Below are 18,354 nucleotides of genomic sequence, written 5' to 3'. Positions count from 1 at the left end.
ATTGGCACCATCTTAAATGGCCCATGGGTGCAACCAGTGTAGGGAGGTCTTGGGGCATGCTCTCCCAGAAAAAGGCATCCAGAGCATTTTATGAGGCTTGAAACTTGAATAAAAAACTCCAATTTCTAGTCATTCCTACACAATAGTAAGTTTCAATAACACTTAACCATTACATAGCGACATTAAAGGAGCAAAGATACGATGTCGTTGTGTGATGAGAACTGATAGAAAATCAGAGCCCTAATAGACTGATCCTGACTGTCCATCACAACTAGCGGTTCGACCAATGAGAGAGTGACCGCATGTCCGTCAAATATTGCATTTTTATGTTTTAGTTTTGCATTTCTACGTTTTGACAGAGGTGGGTGGGGCTATGCTATCGATCGATTTACACTAGGCGCGTGAAACTAAAAGGTGACACCATGTACAGTCAAACCTGACTAGGCGACCACCTTTTCAACGCGACCACCTGGCCATGGCGACCGCTTTTTCTCGGTCCCGAAAATTTTCCCCATAGGCACAAGCATTAAGCTGCCTGCCCAAGGCGACCACCCGTCCAACGCGACCACGACCGCCACGAATTTGGACCGCACAGAGCACAATCCCTGCTCATGGCGACCACATTTCCCGGCGTGTGGTGACATGGAATTTTGCTGTCGGATTTCGCGGAAATGTTTTTAAGACCTTGACGTACAAAAATATATCAAAAGCATTGATTCCTCCATGAAGTGTTTTAATGAAACGTTCCCACTATAAACATTGTAAATGCAAAGGATTGTGAATACTTAGATATCGATGTTGTTGTGCCCATCGTCATCTTATAATTTACCGCAAGCTTGGTTTGGTTTGAACTCAATTTTCAAAACGATCACGTAGTGCATGGCGTCAAAAAGTCAGATTTCACAGAAATTACTATCTATTTCTTGTATTTTCAACAAAAATGTGTCTCTGTCTTACTAAATTCCGCCGGAAAATGACTCCGCGGTGGAGGGCAAAACGTTGGCCGAGACATGTTGCTTCTTGGTCCGCGACGCCATCTTGTTTCAGCGCAGCATAACGCTGACTTTTCTAAAACACGAGCTTCTGTGTATGAATATTTAGAATACTCTCCGTATTGATGAAAATTAATATTCTTATATTCTTGTTATTTCCATGACTCTCACAAACCTTTATTGGACGCTGCTTGCTTGTAATCGCCGACGCTGTGCGTTCTGCTCCACTGTTACCTTTCGATGCGGTTGCGTGCTTGGCGGCGGTATCATAACTTTCCGTTTTCATCCTTCAGTTGTCAGATCAAAAACTTTTTGCCGCTTTAATCCAGCGGTCGGCTCCCAAAAGAAGGCTGGGATTTTCTAGGGATTTGTCTCAGGCCTTAAAACCTAGATTTTATTTGCGCGTGTGTGTGTGTACTCTTACTTTAAGTTTATCGTAACGTGTTAATGCGGGAGGGCGCTGCAAGGTCATCGAGGCAGACATTGTTTTTGTCAAAATTACGGCGAACATTTGTTCACGATGTAACGGTATACAAATATTACAACGATAACGGAAAATGTGATTTCTGTAGGATCTTTCTGTCAATGAGAATTGAACCTGGTGGGGGTCATGCTGTCTAAAATCACATAATTTTCCATCCATCTACGTGGTACACGGTATTTGAACACCTCGAGCTGAAAACATGTTGTGATTGGAATCCTCTTCATGGCGACCACCTGTCCATCGCGACCGTTTTTGCTCGGTCCCCCGGGTGGTTGCCTTGGGCAGGTTTGACTGTATCTTATTTTTGTGCCACGTTTGAGCACTTTTGATAAGAAATACGCACGCAAATGTGGGAAACAGTGGCATTAAATGTCAATTTCATAAAGATTACAGCAACTAGAATGTTTCCAGTTTTCAAGACTCATAAAATGCTCTGGGTGCCTTTAACTCTCTCAAACGCTATTTCCTGCATTTTGATAACCAGATTTGAAGGTTCAAGAAATTAAGTCCCAATTTACATAATTTGCACTTCATTTTATGCATCTGTGCCTAAGCTACCTTCATACAAAATATCATGGAAATCCGTTGTTCCTTTGTTCAATTATTCTCCTTGGAAGATTGGGACAAAACGCCCCTGCAGTTCCAGAGCAAGCTACCAGGGGGCCAAAACCTACTCCACTTCTTCCTTGCATCACAAGCTATCTGCCATGAAAACATCAAGACCATAGTACGTCAGGTCAAAAGATACAACAAACGAAAGTTCTGCTGCCGTACCAAAGTCATATATGAGACTCTGTATAGTTGCCATACAGGGTATTTAGACATGACTTTTGAGTGACTATATGCACTGTGGCCCGCCAATGTTCACCATTGGGAATGGCAAAAAAGGACCGCATATACAGCAGGAATTATTGGGTACGGCAAGAATTTCTAGCTAGTACCGCAAGAATAGATTGGTCCTGACTGTCCATTACAAGTAGCAGTTAAACCAATGATAGCATGACAATTAGCCGTTCAATGAGAGAGTGACTGCATATCCGTCAAATACAGTAGTTGCATTTTTGTGATAATTTTATTTTTCATTTCTTAATTTTGAGTAATTTTGACAGAGGTGGTCATGACAAGAAAGGGGTTTCATGGGAGCTCAATGTGTCCTGTGCTGAAAGAGGAGTGAAGAATTGTTTGATGCTCAGTCTACTAGACACAGTAAGAACTAGAGTTCCACGACCTCATACCTTCGCCATATGATTTTGACCTTTATGACTGACATATCAGGGGTGTTTGTCATCAATTATAAATCATACCAGTTGATCTTCTTCACCCAAAAAAACAAAAGTATGAGCGTAACAAAGAAGGTTATGCTAACAAAGTAACATTTATCATGAATTATGCAAACGGGGTCCTTATTACCATAATTTTATTCAACAATGTTCACATTCACATAACTTCCAAATGACACAAGTATGAAATTGCCATCCTTTACCTGTATGGTTTTATAGTAGTTTCTCATTAATTATGCAAATTAGGCCAACATTTGCATATTTTTTATCTATCAAAATTCCTCAGTAACAAATGTCACATATGTCAATAGTCATATCATGGAATACAGCGGGTTTTTAAAGTTGTCTCATTAATTATGCAAATTAAAATCTGATTTGCATAATTATCGTCCAATCATACAAAGCATTACGTAAGCTATCTACATACCAAAAATCATTACCATCCATCAAGCCCATCTTGAGTTATAGTATTTTCTCATTAATTATGCAAATTAGGTATTCATTTGCATAATTGATATCTATTAATATTTCTCTCTCCTTCAGTTACATATGTCACATGTTTGAGAGTCCTGTCGTGGAATTTGGCCGATGTATAAACTTTCCTCATTAATTATGCAAATTAGATACTGATTTGCATAATAAGTATCTAATCATGTACATCATCACTCAAGCTATCTACTTACCAAAAATTATAACCATCCATCAAGCCCTTCTTGAGTTATTCCCTTTCAAAGTCTGAACCAAAACCTGCTCCTGCAGTTCCAAAAAAGCCGCTAGGGGGCCAAAACCTATACCACTTACTCTCTGTCCAAAGAGCTATCTACCACTCAAAAATCAGTTCCATAGCTTGTCCAGAACACGAGATATTGAAACAGGAAGTTCCGCTGCAGTACCGTAACAAGCCGCTAGGGGACCCAAAATCTAATAATTTCCTAGTCTCATCAAGACCTACCCACCTACCAAATATCAAGACAATCCATCCAAGCCTTCTCGAGTTATGCTGTACATTACACACACACACACATACAAACGCTACCCTCTGCATAACCTTCTCGGCGAAGGTAACGAGTGCTTTTGGAAAAGCTGGGATTTGGCGGGTCAGGGTCCAACAACAAGTTGCCTGGGGCAATTGACAGGATGGTTCTGTCAACAGTGGGGATCCTGTTAACAGAGGGGAAATTTGCAGGATCATTGACAGGATCATGAAGAATAGATTCGGTCTCATGGCCGAATGCTAAGAAGCTCCATGGTCAGGGGTGGTGAAGCACTTTTTCAAGCTGATAACTGTAGTCCAGTCTCCGTAACTGAGACGTCAAGGGAAAAAAACCCATAAGAATGGTGCAAAAACATTGAGATTTCTTAAAATCCTGAGCAAAACTAGAAAGGCAAAATATTTGAGAAAATGCAGGATGTTTCACCCCCATTAATAAAGGAAGTATGAAATATGACCTTTCTGTATTATGCAAATTAGGTCCTCATTAGCATAATGCAAATTCAGGTGTATTCACTTTTCCTGAAGGTACATGTACCTACACCTCCAATATGATATCCATGGCATTAACCAAAAGGGAAATATGAAGTTTCTGCATAAATTTTGCAAATGAGACCATATTAGCATAATATGCATTCAGATGTATTCACCTTTCTTCATGGTACAAACACTTTCAATATGACATCTTTAGCCCTTATCGTAGGGGAAATATGAGTTTCTGCATATATTATGCAAATGAGGTCCTCATTAGCATAATGCACATTCGGGTTATTCACCATAAAGCTACCCACATGTACAATATGACATCCATAGCATTTACTGTAAGGGAAATATGAAGTTTCTTCATGAAATATGCAAATTAGGTCCTCATTAGCAAAATGCACATTCCGTTGTATTCACTTTTCCTTAAGCTACCTACACCTCCAATATGACATCCGTAGCATGTACTGTTATGAAAATATAAGTTTCTACATTACCAGCAAGGTTGCCTGGAGACAATCTACCAGGTATAGATCTGGTCTCAGAAGCATTTGGCCTAATAGCCAAATGCTAAAAAGACTCAATGTTATGTACAGGTAGCGAGAATTCTTGTCTGAGCCCCAGTCTTTCCCCAGGTACTCCTTCTACGATGGGCCTCCCTTTGCAACTGGCCTGCCCCACTATGGCCACATCTTGGCTGGTACCATTAAGGACATTGTGACCAGATGGGCCCACCAGAGTGGCTTCCATGTGGAGAGGAGGTTTGGATGGGACTGCCATGGGCTGCCAGTGGTGAGCAACTTGCAGTATTGGAAGTTACTAGTAAAAGGCCTAGGAAAAAGTAATTTTGAGCCCTGCAGTTCTGTTTTCCATAACAGCCACTACTTGTTTCATGCAAGAAGAATATCTCTTCTCCAAGGGCACTTTGCACCTGGCCTATAAAATCCAGGACTTTGTACTTGTGCTCATTCGAGCCCTACATCAGAGGAAGCCACACATCAAAACAAATATTTTTGTCTGGATAAAGTTTCGAAACGGGAACAATGAGGCTTTCTGAGGGTAAGGGGAAAACCCTGTATAGGTACCCGTACCTGCATAGGTACCCGTATAGGTATACCGGTATACCCCATTTGGGGCCCCAACAAGCCAGGAAACACGCTATGACGGCCGCCAAATGGGGCACCGAGAACGGCTGTTTTTTACGGTCTCCACATTGATATAAGACAAAAACAGTTGACTATACTCGGTCAGGAGGTTTAGAATATACGTAATTTGCAAAGTTCGTATGGAGCGCCTGTCAGGACGTGCGAGCACCGATCTCGGAGACCTTTCAACTAAACCCGTTCTGAAAAGGTTTAAAACGGAAAACCTACTGGAAACGCCTCACGCTAAAGACAGAGACCGAGCACGGCATATTCAGAAAAATCACGCCGAATGGCCCTAATGTTTGTGTCGCAATAAGTGGTTACTTTCCGTCTAAGCGGCAAGTTTGCACATGTGTCATGGCGGTTCCGTGCATCGAGAACCGGGCGTTTCCTGTAGGTTTTACGCAGGTTCACTGGCAGCTTCAGCCAAACACATCATGAGTATTCCATCTGAAGATAATGAAAAGCGGAAAGGTTGATAGTTTGAGTGTTTTTTCTATTTCTTTTCAGAACGGGTTTAGTTGAAAGGTCTCCGAGATCGGTGCTCGCACGTTCCGTTCCAGGCGCTCCAAGGAGGAATATGCATGTATCCCGTGGGGCTTTGCGCGCTTTCAATCGCGTTCGATTTTCCCCGGGAACCAAGATTTGGCGGGAGATCAAGTTTCAACTTTTACTTGCTGTGTAGGCACTTATCTTCAAGATGTAGGGTGGCAGCCGAGAGAGTAAGGTAAATAATTTTCGTCATTTTCAAGTCTTCATGAACTATGGTTTCATATGAGAAGTTCTGGCAGGCATGGTATTGGTGTAACCCGTTGAATTTCGAGGCTAACGCCATAGACTTCTCCCGCGTATAATTCTATCAGTCGTATGAGGAGACTCGCATATATACGTGCTTAAAATCTTTCGCACTAGTTAATCAAACTGCAGTGTTTTTTCAAATAAGTTGTTTTTTACGTATGACAGATTGTTTGTGCACATAAAAACCAAAAAAGCACCCATGGGAAAATCACAAAAAACAGACATCGTTTAGGGGTACTTTTGACAGCCGCACGGGATCGAATGGTTATTGTTTACATACTGTGGTGGGCGTGGCAGCGCGGCGGACCTTTAAATTCATTAACATATGCAAAAAATCTTTTTATATGTGTATTTTGTTGGTTGGACTGGGCATTCTCGTAAAAGTTGGAAGTGAGTGCGCATGATAAATGTTGTTAAAAGGGCGGAAGTAAAATAGTCAAGCTGTTGGATTTACTGTATTTGTCACTACGGATCGATGGTTTGACTTGAAATCAAGATTGGTAAATCGGAACTCAACCTTGATATATTCATAACAAAAACATTCATTTTTTTTAGACTTATGTAGCATGGACGTCTTCAGTTTAGCCGTTAGTGGTCATATTCGCTAAAAAGACGGTCGCGCGGGATCGCATATCCGTGCATGGCATGCCCGTGGTTGTTTTTGTTGGCATGCTTGTGAGTTACTTACGGCACGAGTGACAGGATTTTGAGCCTATAGCAGTTTTTTTTCTGGAACGGTAGGTGTTTTTTTGTGTGCAGAAACTAGTACTCACCGGTGTTTTTAATCTCTTGCAGGGAATTTTCGAAGAGGATCGATCCAGACCTGCCATTCTTCTACTGGACAAACAGTGAAAGGTTCCGAGGGGATGAGCTTTACCCATCTTACAACGAGCACGGAAACCATCCCCTCCGACCGCCCCTGCAGGAGATGGCTCCTACTTCACAAGCGCGAGAGGTTTGCTACCTGTCCGAAACAGGGCTACTATCAGACAAACAATGCACCGGCCCAAAGTACCAAACATATTGCCCAACCTCTAAGTTATTGTATACATATTTATACTAATTCTAATTGGAGATATGATGAAAACTATTGCCAAGTATCCTAAAGCCATGGCTGTTTTTGTCAGACAATCCCTTTTGATATATTCTCAAAATGTTTCCTGGACTTTTTACTTCTGTTCTATAGCGAATAGCAAATGTATTTTATAACTCATGTTGTAAGTCAAGGCAGAAATGCAAATACTTTATTGTATACATTTTGGAGATATATTGAAAACTGTTGCTAAGTAAAGTATCCTAAAGCCATGGCTGTTTTTGTCAATCTCTTTTGATATATTCTCAAAATGTGTATTAGTAGACCTTTTTCTCCTGATCAAATAGCAAATATATTTTATGACTCCTGTTGCAAGTCAAGGCAGAAATGCAAATAAAGTTTATTGTACACATTGATTCATGCTATGTAGATGCTATGCTATATACTGGACATGTTGTGATTGTGTATATAGATGTCTCCATGAGGAGATACTTACCTTTATACTATCAAATAGTATCATAGAAAAAACTTATTGATACAAGTCAAAAAAGGACTGATGAACAACATAGATATGATGCACAAAATTTGTTGAAAGCACGTTTCCTTGCAAATGCCATATGGTGCTTTTATACAATTAAGGTAAATCTTGTAATATTGTAATATATTGTATTCAACATGTTGTCCCATTTGATAAAGAAGTATCATTTGCAAGTATTTCTTCCTGTGTAAATACGAAAGATGTTTTATGTCATCATGTTGCAAGTAAGGATAGAAATTTGCACTTTGAGACAGGTATAGACTTTGTTATAATTCATGATTATATAGTCTGTCAGATACATATGTCTATATTGGATATACTAGTGATACTAGTAATAGTAGTACTAGCGCTATATAGTATGATGTTATTAGCTGTTGCATAGTTTAACTTCTTATAGTATCTCTTGTTCTTGTCAAAGTAGGACAAACTCTTGGAGATGTGTTCTTCAGAAAAACTGGCTTTATTTCTTCCTGTGTACACATTACAAAAAGATGTCATCTTATCACAAGTATATACCTTTTTTATAATAACATACTGAGGATATTCTAGAGAATATACTTATTAAAGTAAAACACCAAATGCTGTATTAGTTCTTCCAAAGTAAGACGTTTTTGCATGTGTTCTTCAGAAACTTGCAAATAGACTTTTGCACATGTGTACATAGTTTGAAGTTCTATGTCACTTGTTGCATTAAACAAAGAAGTGCTGTTGTTCAAATATTGTCATGTTTTTTTGTGAGCTTAACAGGGTCTTCTCGCCATCTTGATGGCTGATGCTGAAAAGTGGGATCAGAACCTCACAGAGACATACTAGTAACACTTTCTGCACTGAGCCACTACACTTTAGTAGCCAAACTTGTTTTAAGAGTTCTGGGCCAAAGACGACCTTGGGAGGTCTCGTAAATACTTTGTTTACGGTCCAACCGGAGCTTTTCGAGCACAATCCGGAGGTGTTACTTTGTTGTGTGGACTCTAACAAGTTCCCAATCCGGTTCTCGGGCATTTCTTGCTTCGAGCTGGTGACAAGGAGCTGCCACATAGCGGTACCCGGCGACCGTGACCTCGACAGTGTGTTCGCCAAAGTGTCATCTCCGGTGAAGCTGCGTATCAAGTCGATTTCTACCATCAATGTAAGGTACCAGTTAAGAACATTTGGGAGTCACTTCTATGGGAGACAGAGATGCTGCCAACAGACAGACAAGAGAACTTTGAATCTTCCACCAGTTCACTAGTGAGACTGACAGGAGACAGAAAGAATTTTCTGTATACTACCGTACAATAGTATAGCCAATAAAAATGTGAATAATGTAGTACAGAAAAGAAAGGTGGGGTCTACATAGTCATTATTTTCCATTGATAGAACCATCTGTTTCCATTTTTTGCAAGGTCATAATTTAGAAACATGTTTGAAGTCTTCTTGGTAAACACTTGGCGTATTGTGGGGTATGAAAATGATGGAAATATTTGTTGTCTTAAAATCACAGTTGGAACACTAGAAATATTAACAACATCAAACAAATAGTTCAACCTTTTTACAAATTTCATTTCAAAATCCTCTTGGTGACTTGGAATGGACTTTATGATACAATGAAAGAATTGTAGGTATAGTCTGAAGTATCTTGCTCCCAACTCCCTCTCTTGACAATCTTAACTTCAACTTCATACAGTCATAAATTTCTTTGCAGGGTGACAATAATTTTGTGTACAGTAGTCTCAGTAACTGGACCCTTGTTGATTGGTTGAGCATCTGGAGCCATGTTGACAAGGACAGGATGTGGTACAGGTCCAGGCTTCTGACAGCAGCGCTGGTCAGGATGGGGTAGTTTGAGGTCAACAGGCGGTACGTCCATTTCAAACGGTAGATTAGCCGGGATATGTGCAGTCAGCGGTGAAAGATTCAAAGTGGTATAATCTGTTGGCAGCACCTCTGTCTCCCATAGAAGTGTCCCGCGGGCGGGCGACTTTCCAACATCTCTGGAACAGTAATGTTGAACTGTAAGAAAAGCCATCATGGTTTAGTACTGGCCAAAAATATCATTGTTGATGTAATTTCAAGCAAAGATGGAGTTTCTACATTTCTTTGAACAATTAATCACACATGGACTGTCACAGAACTTAGATATAATGGTCATTTTTTGTCATAATTTACTCCTAATTCAGGATAAATGCTTAATTGAGTAATCCCAAATTCATTCTATAAAGCTTGGCATAATTCTTTTTATAATCTCAAAACAAAAGTACTATCCAGTCTTCATCAAAAAAATAACCCCTTCCAATACCCAAACAATGATATGAAACCATTGACAGCATATACTTTTGCATTTTAGTAGGAGAAATATGATACACATTTTCTAAACCAATTCAAATACAGTTGTACCATAGAGTTTTACAGGGGATAGTACCAAATGCACTGAAAAACACGTGAACGACAAAGCTGGGGGTGTGCATGCCAACCCTTCCACCCCCACCCCCATAATTTCGTAACCTTTGTTTTGTCTCTGAACTTGTAGTTCATTTTTCGACCAGTATCTCTATTCCAAAAAAACTGCCGGAGGTCACAAAAGATCTACGAAATAAGGTGAACCTTACATTGATGGTAGAACTCGACTTGATACGCAGCTTCACCGGAGATGACACTCCGGCGAACACACAGCGTCACGGTCCGGCATCAGGCACGTCTGCCGGACGTTTGGTGGGTCGCCCGGTACCGCTATGTGGCAGCTCCTTGTCACCAGCTGGAAGCAAGAAACGCCGGAGAACCGGATTGGGAACTTATTATAGTCTACACAACAACGCAACACCTCCGGATTGTGCTCGAAAAGCTCCGGTTCGACCGTAAACAAAGTATTTACGATTTTACGGGACCTCCCAAGGTCGCACCAGCACCGGGGCCCGCCATTTGTTCAAATGATTACGTCATGGCTCGAACGTTAATATAGTTGATGAATTGAATTGATCTTTATTTACACACACAACCTGCAGGCTTTAACAAGCCTGAATTTTGTTGCCTTTACATGTTGGCTCCATTTTCGGTCCATAACATCAAAATTTATCTTTCAAAACCGTTCAACGTAAACGTAACATCTTTCCACTAGATGGCATTTTTTCTCATATGCGTATTTACATAAATTTTCCCTACACGTCTTTTAAAAACATCCATATAGTGCGTAACTGCGTACATGTAAGATTATATCGATTCATCAATATCAGTACAGTATATGCGTGTCAAAACTATATACATGTCGTCATGAGATCTGAACTCGGTTCAATGGTCAAGTCAGGTGTTCAATAGTTGTACAAGATATGGTATCGGAGAGTTTTTGTGTCTATTTGTTCGGCACAGTGGAATGTCTAGTTTCGCGGAACTGCGAGTCGTACGTCCTGTGATGTGTTGTCTGGATGGAGGGAGCCAGTCACGGAAGTCCGATCGTAGAAGTGAGTGGGCAAAGGTGGTACAGATGGAGGTCCGACGGTCTGCCAGGGTGCCTAGTTCTAGTGTGGACAGGGCAGAGGTGTAGCCTGTGATAGAGTTCCGAGGATGACCCTGCATGCTCTTTTTTGGATTCTTTCAAGTTTTGCTGACTGTTCGCTTGTCAGTGAAGAGTGCCATGCCGGTGCCGCATACTCGAGTGCAGGTCTCACGTACGACGCATAGACTGACTTAAGGTCTGAGACGGACACGCCAAAACGCTTGAGGCGGCGAAGCAGGAACAGTTTCTTGTTGACGGATGATACCAGCATAATTGCTATTAACCTGTAGTTCCCATTTCAAGTCATCTTGTACAGTTAGGCCGAGTACTTTGAAGTGTGATACATACAGCAGGGGTTGTCCATTAATACTGAGTGGTTCCGGTTGAGGTGGGGACTTGGAGAAACAAATTTGCATAGCTTTACATTTTTTTGGATTCATTCTCATTTTGTGGTCGTTAGTCCAGTTGTTCAAGTTGTTCAGTGTTGGTTGTAGGAGTCGTTGTTGACGGATGGTTCTTGTCAGGGCAAGGTTCATGTCGTCAACATACTTCCAGCGGTTGATGACGCCACAAGTGAGGTACAGCCAGTCCAAGCTTTTGCCTTGGTAGCAGACTCTTTGTCGACGGTCCGTGATGAAGCTGCTAATCCATGGTATCAGGGCTGGGCGAACTCCAAGGTCTAGCATACATCTGATTGCCGTAGGGTGATCTATCCTGTCGAAGGCTTTAGATAGGTCTGTCGTGACCAGTGTGCAAACAGAGTTTGGCACTGAGGTTGACTTGAATAGAAAGTCCAGCAAACTCACCAACATATGCGTTGTTGACCTGTTCTTCCTACTGCCGAATTGTCGTGGGTCTAGGTTTGAGGATATATCGCTCAAGATCCAGGAAGCAGCAAAGCGTTCACAGTGTTTTGACAGTTGGGCAGTTTATGAAATTGGCCTTAGTTCTTCTATATTCGGTGGTGAAGTTTTAGGTAGGGCAACGACGTTGGCTTCTTTCCACTTTCCGAAGGACGAGTTGATCAGGTCGCATAGTGGGCTGCTCAATTCACATGCAAATTCTTTCAAAATGCGTGGGGGGATGCCGTCTGGTCCGGGGCTTCTGTAGCGGTTCGTAGTTTTCAGCTGGGTGTAAACGTCCCTGACGTGGATGGTAGGTAGGGGTTGGGCTGGTAGAAAGGCCGGCAATGACGTCCGTTCCAGCGGTGGCAGGGATTGGGACACACTCGCTAGTTTGGTGTTCATGGCGTTCGCGGTGGCTGTGAAGTCGGTTTGGTCAATCCCAGGGGCGTGGATAAGACTGGCTTTCTTCCTGATGTTGCACATGGCCTTGATGTTGTTGTGCCACGATCTGGGGTTTGTTTTCTTCTCATCTTCCACGTTGACCTTGTAGAAATGTTTCTTTGCTCTTCTGATCTCACGTTGTACTTTGTTCCGGTAGAAACGTGACAAGTGTGTAGCTTTCCCAAGCTTATACTTCTTCTGTCGCACTGTTATCAGGTGTTTTATCCTGGTTGTAATCCACGGTTTGTCACTTAGGTGGAAGTTGACAGTTTTAGTTGGGAAAAATTTGTCTATAGCTGTTGTCAGGGTGCCGTAGAAAGCGTCAGCTTTCTCCTCTGTCGAAGCAGCATTGTAGACCTCAGACCATGAATGTGTAGTGATCCATTTACCAAACATGTTCAGGTTGCGTTCAGGCATAGGACGAGTTGTTTTCTTTGAGGAAGGGTTGGCTGCATGCTTCTCCCTTACCTTCGGTTCCCACAGGGTGGTGTTGTGGTCGCTGAGACCGATCGGAGGTAGGGTGACTGGTGTTTTGTAGCACGATTTCATGTTGGTAATGATGAGGTCCAACATGGAGCTCCCTCTTGTGTTACTCAGCACGACCTGTGAGAGGTCCTTATCGAGGAGAATGTCTCGAACGTTTAGGTGGTTAAAGTCACCAAGGAATACCAGGCCGATGTTCGGATGGGTTGTGCGTAGATAGTCCGAGGTAGTGATAAGGTGATCGACTAGGTCATCTCCGTACGGCGACTGCGGGGGTGAATATAGGCAACACAGCGCGATGGATGATATGTGTTGCGGTAGACGATGTGGACGTACTTTGATCCAAATGCATTCCAGGTTCTGTGGGACTGTGAATTCAGAGATAGGACTGGAAGGAATGCTGTCGCGGACGTAAATCGCTACGCCGCCCCCTCAGCGAGTGGTGTGACACCTGGAATAGACGGTGTACCCGTCGATGGCCTGGAGTTGTTCCGGCATGGTAGGGGTGAACCATGTCTCAGATACTGTCGCAATGTCTATGTTGTTGCTTAGTAAAACGGACTGGAACTCATCTAACTTGTTAACTAAAGACCTTGGGTTGGTCAGCAGGAGTGATGGAACGGGAAATGTACAGCTGTGGTTCACTGTGTTAACATTCCTGACGCTCACCAGATTTGCGCGGGAACCTCTGGTAAACAACTCCTTTTTGGTGCCAAAGTTAATCAAGTTTTTGGTATTGCCGATTACTGTTTCGATTTTACGAAGGTAATTCCTACCCGCTTTTGTCCCTCTTGGTCTGCGGTGGCCCCTAGTAGTATCCCCTTGTTGTGGAGTAGGTCCTTGAGGTGCGGGATTGGTGGTGACAGGTTGTTTTTCAAGCTCCTCATGAAATCCCTGGAGTACTTGAAGACAGTTCTGGAAGCCATTGTTTCTTACAGGGGAGGGACGCTGGCGAAGATTGACGATTTTCCTGCTCACTCCTTAGCTACTGGCGACTGTGAAGTTCTCTCAGACTAGTCCAGTTGACATCTTACACTATTACAATATGTGGCGTCATGTGGCGCAGTTGGTAGAGCGCGCGGCTGTCAAACAATGGGACCCGGGATCTAATCCCAGATTATGCCCAGAGACATGTCCGAACTTGCGCCCGGACGTTGTACCCTTGGGAAGGGCACTTGACACGACTTTCCTCGCTTCACTCAGGTGTAAATGAGTACCTAGCTCATCTAGGGTTAGGGACGTCCCTCGGATAGGACGTTAAATGGAGGTCCCGTGTTTGGGGAGAGCCACACCCCGCGCACGTAAAAGAACCCACCACATCCTTCGAAAAAGAGTAGGGGCATGCCCAGGCTTTTAGCTAGAAATAAAAAAGAGGGAGTCCAAAGTTGTTGTGATTGGAAATGTAATGCGCGGCGAAGCCGTGCGGCGCCGGAGGCGCCGCGGCGAGCGCCAAAGGCGCGAGTTTCTTAGGGGGGTCCGGGGGCATTCCCCCCCGGAAAATTTTGAAATAATGATGCTCTCAAACGCTATTTCCTGCATTTTGAGGGGCAAATTTTGTGGAATACAGCCTAGTATATTCCTTAGGTAGAACATCATTTTTGTATGTATAGTAAGGCTGGAGGGAGGGAGGCATGTGCACATTGCAGGGGTTGAGATTGGATGTGGAAAACCAACTAAAAATGTGAAGAAAGGAAAAATTCAGCCAGGTTAACCTTCTTTAATTTGTTACTCAAGTTTACCTTAAACTTGTGACATGTTGACCTGAGCATATATTTACTTCTACAACTAGACTACAAGAAAAATTAATTTAAGAAAGAATACTTAGAACATGTTGACCTGAGCATGCACTTTCTTTACTGCAACATTTAAAGTTCACTGTAAGAAAACTTAAAACATTTTGACCTGACCAAACACTTTTCTTTACCTAACTGCAATAAGAACTGTGGTATTCAAGAATACTTAGAACATGTAGACCTGACCAAACACTTTTCTTTACTGCAACAAGAAAAGTTTACTTTAGGAATACTAAGAACATGTTGACCTGAGCATGCACAAAACACTTTTCTTTACTTTACTTTACTGCTACAAGAAAAGTTTACTTTAGGAATACTAAGAACATGTTGACCTGAGCATGCACAAAACACTTTTCTTTACTTTACTTTACTGCTACAAGAAAAGTTTACTTTAGGAATACTAAGAACATGTTGACCTGAGCATGCACCTACTGCAACATTGAAAGTTCACTGTAAGAATACCTGACAAAATACTTTTCTTTACTTTACTTTACTTTACTGCTACAAGAAAAGTTTACTTTAAGAATACTTAGCACATGTTGACCTGAGAATACACTTTCTTTACTGCAAGTGAAACAAGAAAAGTTACCTGTGAGAGTTACTGCTATGATAGTACAGTAAAACAAGTTAATCTTTAAGCTACTTTAATCTCAAAAACTACAAGCGCCTGGGGGCCAGGAGATACTCTTCTCTCTGAAAGAAAAAAGAAGAAAAAAAAAGAAGAAAAAAAAAGTTTTAAAAAGTTATTATTTCAATGAAACCTTATTAGCGTCAACTGTAAATATGTATATAGTGGGAATGAAGTAAACATCTCTGCACAAAAACATCCATTTATCGATCTTTTGAAAGTACAGACTTCCTCTTATTCAAAGGAATCATACAAATTTTGACCCCTGTTCCGCTATGTTATCGGCATGTGCGCCCCCCTCCCCACTACAGTTATCGCCAGTTGCACGGTGCCGGCGTTTTTGCAGCTGTTTTTCCGCCGATTTACCGACAGTTATTGCCACCAAAGAAGCCACAAAAACATCCGAAATGCCTTCAAAATACCCCTATAGTTTATCGGACTTTCTGTCACCTTTGTAAACAACGGGAAAAGTTCCAAGCTTACCTTCACTTTTTCCCGCGCAAGGGTAAAGGGACGTCCACTATATTCCACCAATAACAGCGCCCGGGCACATTGCGTCACTGAAAATTGGCCAATGCGATGCAAGTCTCGCCTTTCGCGAGATGTAATCTACGCGTGGTTTCGCGAGACTTCATCGGAAAAGAAACATGGCAGACGATCGAAGCGACGAAGCGGCTGAATCGGCGAATTTTCATCGCATTCAGCTAAGTTACCGGGGAAAAAACGGGGCGAAAATAGCGAAAATAAACGGGCGTCTTGAGGGCGTCTTGCCTAAAAGTAGGGCGTCCAATTTCTATTATTTTCAGAACAGCGCGTCCAGATGACGCCCTGACGCCTCTCTGCCTAAAAGCCTGGGCATGCCCCGGTGTGCGATGGTCCAAATCCTTCTGTCTGGAGTTGGTGATTCACTACAAATCACCCGGATGGAGGCCTGGCGAACCTCTGTCTCGTATCAGCCACTCGGTGATTTACACCATTCACCCAGACGGGAGAACTGGCGCATCCCCGTCTGTATGACAGCCAACGAAAGGGTATGTCACCCCGTAAGGGGCGGTATAACCCCGTCGTAGCGAAAGCTCGTCGACTGATGAATTACGCACGCGTCATATAAAAGTTGTTTCACACGTTAAAATCACATAAAGTCAAGGCAGGACTGGGAGCTGTTGTAAAACCGTGGCAGCCCTTGAGAGCGCCACCTAGCAAAAAAGGACCGCCATATGGGACACCGGCGGTGCATCATGGGATATATGCAAATTCCTCCTTGCAGGCGCTCCGTACGAACTTCGCAAATTCCGTTTGTTCCAGAAATCAAAAGATCCTAAAATATCATTGTTCAGCTATTTTCTGACCGAGTATAGTCAACTGTTTGTGTCTTATATCAATGTGGAGACCGTAAAAAACAGCCGTTCTGGGTGTCCCATATGGCGGTCATCATAGCGTGTTTCCTGACTTGTTGGGGCCCCAAATGGGGTATACCGGTATACCTATACGGGTACCTATACGGGTACGGGTACCTATACAGGGTTTTCTCCTTACCCGCTTTCTGAAGATGGTGCATAAGTGTATGTTTCACTTGAGGTTGTCTACTATGATTGCCTACCAATATTCTATCTCTTCTTCAAGGTTACAAATTCTGTTTCTAATGTCTGTCCTGCATCTCTTTTAGGAATATGAAATTGACAAGACCCTGGGGATCAAGGGCCCTGGAGATGTGGCCAGTATGGGTATTGACAAATACAACGAGGCCTGCAGGGGTATCGTGATGAGATATGCTGGTGAATGGAAAGTAAGATGATTCTCTTTTGTTGTTTTTAACAATATTCTCACACTAGATATATATTGCTTTGCAAATTGCAAAGAAGGTTTAATTTTTTTTCAGTAGCATTTGTGGTTTCTTGATTTTATAAACAGCATAACTTAAGAAACTGTGGATGGATCGTCATGATATTTTGTGTGTGCTTTGGTCTTTATTATGTAAAGAGATTTTGGGCCCTCTGCTTCCTCTCATGATAATGCAGCTGCAGAACCTTCATCTTTATATCTAATGTTTTGGACATGCTGTATGGTTCTTGGTTGGTTGGCAGCTTAAAGGGCATAAGACACCAATGACATCAACATTAAGAATTTCCTGTTATTACATAAAACATAATTATACTATTGTTTAAAAAACTATTCTTTTGTATTTGATAGTCATATTGTAGAAATTGTTACGTCATATACCGTATTTTCTTGATTAAAGTACGCACCCCAATTAAAGTACGCACCCCTGATTTGAGGCTAGTTCAAGACAAATTTGCAGAACTGAAACGTAAAGGCAGAAACCTCAAATAAAGTATGCATCCCTTCTCCATTGATCTTGAACACATTTTGAACAGAATAAATTCAAATCTATGGGGTTCCTTCTCTTTTCTCTAGGTAATTTTGCTTAAATCAAGGACTTCTACATAATGCCATTCATTAGATTCATAAAAGATTCTCTTGTTAACCCCGGTGGCAACATCTCTGCAAACTTGAGAATTGCCTACGACAAGTTGCAAACTTCTCAAATTGGCAGGTATTGAGCCATGCATTGCTGCACCACAGCTGGGTTCCTGGCTTGATTGTGCAAGGGTTTGAGGTCCTCTTCCAATTTTTCCTGACAATAACCTTAAATAAAGTACGCACCCTGACTTTGGCAATGATTTGTGATGCCTTTTGAATTTTGAAATGTTTAAAAAGTGCATACTTTATTCGAGTATATACGGTACTTATCTAGGTATAGTTGTAAACTCAGCTGGCACGTTCAAAGCGAACAACAAATTCTTAAGTTCCAAAGGTTTAAAAGCTCTATTTGCAATCAAACAGTCACTGGATAAAGCCAATGCCCCATTATCTGTTAAAAACAAACTTTTTGATACCTGTGTAAAACCTATTCTACTCTATGGCTCAGAAATTTGGGGTGCAGTTAAAAGTCC

The 18,354-nt window shown here is 42.0% G+C and overlaps 1 protein-coding gene and 2 long non-coding RNA genes across 6 annotated transcripts in view; 2 read left to right on the top strand and 1 right to left on the bottom strand.

Moving 5' to 3' along the window:
* LOC136435739 (isoleucine--tRNA ligase, cytoplasmic-like) overlaps positions 1-18,354 on the top strand; it is a 161,076-nt gene that overhangs the window by 15,693 nt on the left and 127,029 nt on the right. For all 4 annotated transcript variants that reach the window (XM_066429429.1, XM_066429428.1, XM_066429427.1 and 1 more), the window contains exons 3-4: positions 4,863-5,019; positions 17,067-17,186. In XM_066429429.1, the coding sequence (XP_066285526.1) occupies positions 4,863-5,019; positions 17,067-17,186 (277 nt within the window). The remainder of the gene's footprint in view (positions 1-4,862; positions 5,020-17,066; positions 17,187-18,354) is intronic.
* On the top strand, positions 5,028-8,458 carry LOC136435746 (uncharacterized). The gene is made up of 2 exons (XR_010755896.1): positions 5,028-6,099; positions 6,966-8,458. It is a non-coding gene; the product is annotated as an uncharacterized lncRNA (long non-coding RNA).
* Positions 14,682-16,258, bottom strand: LOC136435744 (uncharacterized). The gene is made up of 2 exons (XR_010755894.1): positions 15,884-16,258; positions 14,682-15,465 (listed from the first exon to the last, which is right to left on the bottom strand). It is a non-coding gene; the product is annotated as an uncharacterized lncRNA (long non-coding RNA).

The sequence above is a fragment of the Branchiostoma lanceolatum genome, chromosome 5 (genome assembly GCF_035083965.1).
Source record: "Branchiostoma lanceolatum isolate klBraLanc5 chromosome 5, klBraLanc5.hap2, whole genome shotgun sequence".
NCBI classification, from domain to species: domain Eukaryota; kingdom Metazoa; phylum Chordata; class Leptocardii; order Amphioxiformes; family Branchiostomatidae; genus Branchiostoma; species Branchiostoma lanceolatum.
The sequence above is the reverse complement of the archived record's forward strand: the minus strand, read 5'-3'. Positions and strand labels throughout refer to the sequence as shown.